The sequence below is a fragment of the Entelurus aequoreus genome, linkage group LG14 (assembly GCF_033978785.1).
Source record: "Entelurus aequoreus isolate RoL-2023_Sb linkage group LG14, RoL_Eaeq_v1.1, whole genome shotgun sequence".
Lineage (NCBI taxonomy): Eukaryota > Metazoa > Chordata > Actinopteri > Syngnathiformes > Syngnathidae > Entelurus > Entelurus aequoreus.
In genome coordinates, this window is record NC_084744.1 from 2,876,148 (window position 1) to 2,882,867 (window position 6,720).

At 38.8% G+C, this 6,720-nt stretch overlaps 1 protein-coding gene across 2 annotated transcripts; it reads right to left on the bottom strand.

Moving 5' to 3' along the window:
* Window positions 1-3,683: 3,683 nt before the first annotated feature.
* On the bottom strand, window positions 3,684-5,847 carry LOC133665215 (E3 SUMO-protein ligase ZBED1-like). 2 transcript variants are annotated; one of them, XM_062070463.1, is made up of 4 exons: window positions 5,647-5,847; window positions 5,409-5,504; window positions 5,187-5,326; window positions 3,684-5,081 (listed from the first exon to the last, which is right to left on the bottom strand). In XM_062070463.1, exon 4 carries the CDS (start codon window positions 5,067-5,069, stop codon window positions 3,963-3,965), a length of 1,107 nt encoding a protein of 368 aa, XP_061926447.1. In that variant the 5' UTR covers window positions 5,070-5,081; window positions 5,187-5,326; window positions 5,409-5,504; window positions 5,647-5,847; the 3' UTR covers window positions 3,684-3,962. The 2 variants fall into 2 exon arrangements, with proteins under 2 accessions (XP_061926447.1, XP_061926446.1); XM_062070462.1 differs by having other exon boundaries at window positions 5,409-5,529.
* Window positions 5,848-6,720: the final 873 nt, after the last annotated feature.

Genomic DNA, 6,720 nt, shown 5'->3' on the forward strand with positions numbered 1-6,720 from the left:
ATTTTTGGCCGATAAATGCTTTAAAATGGAATATCAAAAATTATCGGTATCGTTTTGTTTTTTTATCGGTATTGTTTTTTCGTTGTTTTTTTTTATAAATAAATCAACATAAAAAACACGAGATACACTTACAATTAGTGCACCAAGCCAAAAAAACCTCCCTCACCCCATTTACACTCATTCACACAAAAGGGTTGTTTCTTTCTGTTATTAATATTCTGCTTCCTACATGATATACCGCAGGGGTCACCAACGCGGTGCCCGCGGGCACCAGGTAGCCCGTAAGGACCAGATGAGTAGCCCGCCGGCCTGTTCTAAAAATAGCTCAAATAGCAGCACTTACCAGTGAGCTGCCTCGATTTTTTAAATTGTATTTATTTACTAGCAAGCTGGTCTCGCTTTGCCTGACATTTTTAATTCTAAGAGAGACAAAACTCAAATAGAATTTGAAAATCCAAGAAAATATTTTAAAGACTTGGTCTTCACTTGTTGAAATAAATTCATTAATTTTTTTTCACTTTGCTTCTTATAACTTTCAGAAAGACAATTTTAGAGAAAAAATACAACCTTAAAAATGATTTTAGGATTTTTAAACACATATACCTTTTTACCTTTTAAATTCCTTCCTCTTCTTTCCTGACAATTTAAATCAATGTTCAAGTATTTTTTTTTTAATTGTAATTTAATTCTTCATTTTAGCTTCTGTTTTTTCGACGAAGAATATTTGTGAAATATTTCTTCAAACTTATTATGATTAAAATTCAAAAAAATTATTCTGTCAAATCTACAAAATCTGTAGAATCAAATTTAAATCTTATTTCAAAGTCTTTTGAATTTATTTTAAAATTTTTGTTCTGGAATACTAGAAGAAATAATGATTTGTCTTTGTTAGAAATATAGCTTGGTCCAATTTGTTATATATTCTAACAAAGTGCAGATTGGATTTTAACCTATTTAAAACATGTCATCAAAATTCTAAAATTAATCTTAATCAGGAAAAATTACTAATGATGTTCCATAAATTCTTTTTTTAAGTTTTTCTCTTCTTTTTTTCGGTTGAATTTTGAATTTTAAAGAGTCGAAATTGAAGATAAACTATGTTTCAAAATGTAATTGTCATTTTTTCCCGTGTTTTCTCCTCTTTTAAACCGTTCAATTAAGTGTAAATATCATTAATTATTAATAATAACGTCAAAGGTAAATTGAGCAAATTGGCTATTTCTGGCAATTTATTGAAGTGTGTATCAAACTGGTAGCCCTTCGCATTAATCACTACCCAAGAAGTAGCTCTTGGTATCAAAAAGGTTGGTGACCCCTGATATACCGTATTTCCTTGAATTGGCGCAGGGGAATATAGTATTCGCACGTCTAGAATTACTGCCGGGTCAAACTCGTTTCTCAAAATAATTAACGCATGCTTGGCCTTATCGCCGGTTTATTATTGAAGCTGGATCAAATTCGTTTCGCAAAATATTAATTTTATCATCGCATGTCTATAATTTTCGCCGGGTCAAACTCGTTTCGCAAAATATTTCGCATATGTCTAGAACTTCCACCGGGTCAAATTCGTTACGTCACGAGTGACGCATCTGTCCTCATTTTCAAAATGGAGGAAGCTGCTTTCAGTAGTTTACAATCGCACAAAGGAAAAAAGATAAGGAGCTTTTCAGTTGGATTTAATGTCCAAGCTAGTGATGGGTCGATGAGGCCTCATGAAGCGTTTCGACACATTGCAAAACTGTATTGATACTGTGTCGATACTGTGTCACTAAATACTGACATCTGCTGGACATTAAAAATCCCTACAGGCAACCTATGGGCCGACTCAACTAACACTGATTTTATGACCTAGTATATACAATAATATAAACCAAGTCATTGTATTTCATTTAGGATTATTTCATATCTTCATTTAAATAAAAATATATTTTTATCTTTTTTAGATACAGTCAATAAATAATGTGAACATATGTATCGTGACTAGGATGGTAGAAGGTGGGGATTGAACCCCAGTAACCAGCAACCCTCCGATTGCTGGCACGGCCACTCTATCGACTTCGCCACGCCGTCTTTCCTGTAACCTTCTCTAATAACAGTAGTGATGGGTCCCACAACACAGATGCATCGGCGCATGCGTCGAGCAGCTCATAGAGCGAAACCCTGTGTCGGTGCGCGTACCGCTTTTAGAAAGTCACGTGACCGATCATGAGCTGCTTTGGTCACGTGACCGATACGCGAACTGTATCGCACTGACGCCTCCTCTGTGCCCTGTGAGCAACGTTCCCTCGAAGGTGCGCGCCTGCGCAATTGCGCAGTGCTCAAGCGTCCTCTGCGCACACCGTGCGCCGCACAGCCAATATATGCCACGCACCAAATCAAACCCATCTGAATTCTAAACAAATTAAACACATTTATTCTGTGTAATTTTGAAATGCAACTTTGAGTGACAGTGACAACTAGCGGCCCTAACGGTGTTCAACAACTAAGCGTTTAAGGCCACACAAAAAGTCGGACAACTCAAACACCACACAAAGTTACACTATGACTCCTCAGTCATATGTGTGCTTATTTTTCTGTCATTTATTATTAATATTAATTTATTGATATTAATCATGGAATGCTGTTAGTCAATAAATAATGTGAACATGTATCAGAGCAGTGGTTCTCAACCTTTTTTCAGTGATGTACCCCCTGTGAACATTTTTTTAATTCAAGTACCCCCTAATCAGAGCAAAGCATTTTTGGTTGAAAAAAAGAGATAAAGAAGTAAAATACAGCACTATGTCATCAGTTTCTGATTGAGTAAATTGTATAACAGTGCAAAATATTGCTCATTTGTAGTGGTCTTTCTTGAACTATTTGGAAAAAAATATATAAAAATAACTAAAAACTTGTTAAAAAATAAACAAGTGATTCAATTATAAATAAAGATTTCTACACATAGAAGTAATCATCAACTTAAAGTGCCCTCTTTGGGGATTGTAATAGAGATCCATCTGGATTCATGAACTTCATTCTAAACATTTCTTCACAAAAAAATAAATCTTTAACATCAATGCGACATGTCCACAAAATGTTTTAGCTGTCAACACTGAATATTGCATTGTTGCATTGTAATGAATGGAATAGCCTACTTGATTTGATGTTCAGTTTATGAACTTACATTCATATTTTGTTGAAGTATTATTCAATAAATATATTTATAAATGATTTTTGAATTGTTGCTATTTTTAGAATATTTTAAAAGATTAAGATTAAGATTAAAGTACCAATGATTGTCACACACACACTAGATGTGGTGAAATTTGTCCTCTGCATTTGTCCCATCCCCTTGGGGAGCAGTGGGCAGCAGCGGCGCCGCGCCCGGGAATCATTTTGGTGATTTAACCCCCAACTCCAACCCGTGTTGCTGAGTGCCAAGCAGGGAGGTAATGGGTCCAATTTTTATAGTCTTTGGTATGACTCGGCTGGGATTTGAACTCCAACCTACCGAAAAAATCTCACGTACCCCTTGGCATACCTTCAAGTACCCCCAGGGGTACGCGTACCCCCATTTGAGAACCACTGTATCAGAACATGGAAATCTAAGAGAATGTGTTGTAAATGATGATGCTTGTGGACTGGGATTTTTTTATTTTTTTTTTTTACATATTTTTATTTAAAAAAAACAGTTTTTCCAAAGTATTAAATTTTAAACGATTTCTCTTTTTGGTTATAATTTCTCCAGCTGTAGAAAATACCCGCTCACAGGGCACAGAGGAGGCGGGAGTGCAGAGGAAATGAAGTGATAGCTGGAAGAGGTTTGGGAAGGTGGTTTTCTGTTGGTCCAAGTATTTTAATGGGTCCTGGGACCTAGCTACATTTCCCTCTGCCAGGTACCGTTGGACCTCTTGTATGGCATCTACAGTAGAGTTTTTTGTCTGCCTTCCCACTTCCATATCCAGATGTTTCCAAAGGTTATCTTAAAAACAAAAAATATGCATTTTATTACATGATTTCAAACAACAACAAAGAAATAATGCTGAATAAATGCCTGAAGTGGGTGCAGACAGCTGTTCTGCAGATGGTCCTGGCAGGGGCTCATTTGTGCGTCCGATGACAGACGCACATTCGGAGCGTAGGCGAACGATGGCGTCATTTAATTTAAAAGAACTGCGGAACCCGAGTGATTTATATCTGGGGTCAAGAAGTGTTGCTAGGGTCAACACACTTAATGACTCCAGATTGGAAGCAGTGTCTGTGACTCGACGCTTCAAACTTTCATGGAGGTGTTTGGCTGCCTGTGTTTGCAAGGTTGAAGCACTATGCTCTAGTGCAAGGTACAGCATTTTCATCATCGGGATGACCTTTGACCCTGACACTCGCCTCTCCTCAGACAACTCCACTGTGGCTTGATGGAAAGGAGCAAGCACAATAAGTGTTTCTCCTACGATGTTAAACTCATCAGCTGTAAGTGGAGTCCAATCTGTTTTTAGAGAGGCCAGAGATACCCACACTGACTCCTTCTCATCATGTAGCCTTGACAGCATTTCATATGTGCTGTTCCAGCGTGTTGCCACCTCATTGATGAGTTTCAGGGTTGGCCGTCCCATCTGTTGCTGCACTTGAGCAAGCTTTTCCTTAGCTGTAGTGCTCCATCTGACAATGTGCCTAGCTTTGTGTCTGATGGATGCAAGTGTGGGGATCTGGTCACATGATTTTCTAACTAATAAATTAAGACTATGTGCAATGCAAATTGAGTGTGGAATTTGGAGCTGTCTAGTGGATGCAATCATGTTTGGTGCTGCGTCGGTCACAAAACACTTTACTTTATTAGTTATGGCCCAGTCTGCCATCATGTCCCTTTTGACCTGGGCCAAATTGTCAGCAGTGTGACTTTGTGGAAAGTATTGCACACCCAACACAGATGTACACAACTGCAAATGATCATTTATGTAGTGGCAGGTAAGAGCCAAGTAAGCCTCCATGTTTACAGATGTCCACATGTCAGCTGTTCTACTCACTGCCACAGCTTGCTGTACTTCCAATTTCACTCCTTCCCGTTCCTCCTCATATTTTGTCACCAGCATTTTTTGGATGGTCTGAAAATAACACCAAGTCAAACCAAAAGCAACTCAACGTATTTAATTTAAATATTAAATAAATTGGATGTATCAACTACAACTTTAGATCATTTCCACACAAACCTTTCTGGTAGGCAAAACCTATGATGGCTCAAGGACCTGCACCAGTTCCCTGAACCCTTCACTCTCCACAATGCTGAGGGGCTGGCAGTCCTTCACAATGAACTTCAGCAGAGCCTCATCCAGCATCTGCTTCCTGGTAGCTTGATGGTTAAAAATGAGATAAAGAAGAAGGGAATTAATTCTCAAAAAATAAACTGAGTAAGTTGTAGAATGGCTGTATACCTGAGTTTATCCTGGGTGTCTCTGGAACTTCATTTTCATGCCTGGGCCTATAATGCCTCAGCATTGAGGAGGTGGATTTGTTGATGTACGACAATTCTGTCGAACAAATGCAACATTTAACCTGCAGAAAATATGAATAGTAAACTAAGAATCATTTTGAAGAGATTTTGAATTCTAATAGATCAAGTGGAAACTTTGAGAGAAGAGGATGAAACGAGAAGGAAATAAACACCAATACCTTATTATCCGGTATTTGATCAAAATAGTCCCACACGGCGGAATTTTTTCTTTTTCCCTGAGGCTGCTCCATGATCGACGACGATAAATGATAAATGGCCAACAAGAGAAGTGTTGCCAGGTGCATCTCGTTGACAGATGCGCCGCTTCCTTATAAACACAGTTTGGCGCGCACGCGTCAGTGCGATACAGTTCGCGTATTGGTCACGTGTCCGGAACAGCTCATGAGCAGTCACGTGACAAGAACAGCTCATGAGCGGTCACGTGACCAAAACAGCTCGTGTTCGGTCACGTGACTTTCTAAAAGCGATACGCGCACCGACACAGGGTATCGCTCTATGAGCTCGACGCATGCGCCGATGCAGCTGTGTTGCCGGACCCATCACTAGTCCAAGCTATTGAATACCTGTACAGTATGCTAAAGAGAACAGTAAGCAGCTATGTTTTATTAATATACCGTAGCTGCGTGTGTGAAATACTGTATAAGTCATTAAATGACTCCCGCCTCCTGGTGGTAGAGGGCGCTGCCGCGCTAGTGATCCTTCTTGCGACTTCCGGTACTGCAGAAGAAGTGAACACACGCAGCAAGAGATTTTTTTTTTCTTCCTTCTAACACAAAACAGTTTTCTAAACTGGACTTTCAATGGAAGCAGGAGGTAATAATTAAAGGAATATCTCCATCGAGACAGAGAGACTTTTAAAACTGAAGAAAGAAAATAATGAAGACTTCTATAAACAAGTTATCGATGCTTTTGGTCAGAAGGAGCTGCAAATGGACTCCATTTATAAGTACAGGTAAGACCATAATAACGTTTTTTTAATTAAATGTGCTTTTCATGATGGTATGCTTACATCACACTCAAAGCGCACGACTAAATTTTATGGATTCCTTTTGATAAACGCCGGAGTGTGAAGAGGTTTTAAAATAATTACCGCATGCACGGCCATCCCGCCGGTTTCCGGTAAACGCAGGAGTGACAGGAGGTTTTAAATTGATTAACGCCCCTGCGGCTATTCAAGGAAATACGGTAGTAGTACAGTTGTTATTAGTGAGAATATACTTCTTTTAAGGTAT

What these genes read in the sequence shown, in the direction of transcription:
- LOC133665215 (XM_062070463.1), bottom strand. Translation starts at nt 5,069, where the DNA reads ATGCTGGTGACAAAATATGAGGAGGAACGGGAAGGAGTGAAATTGGAA.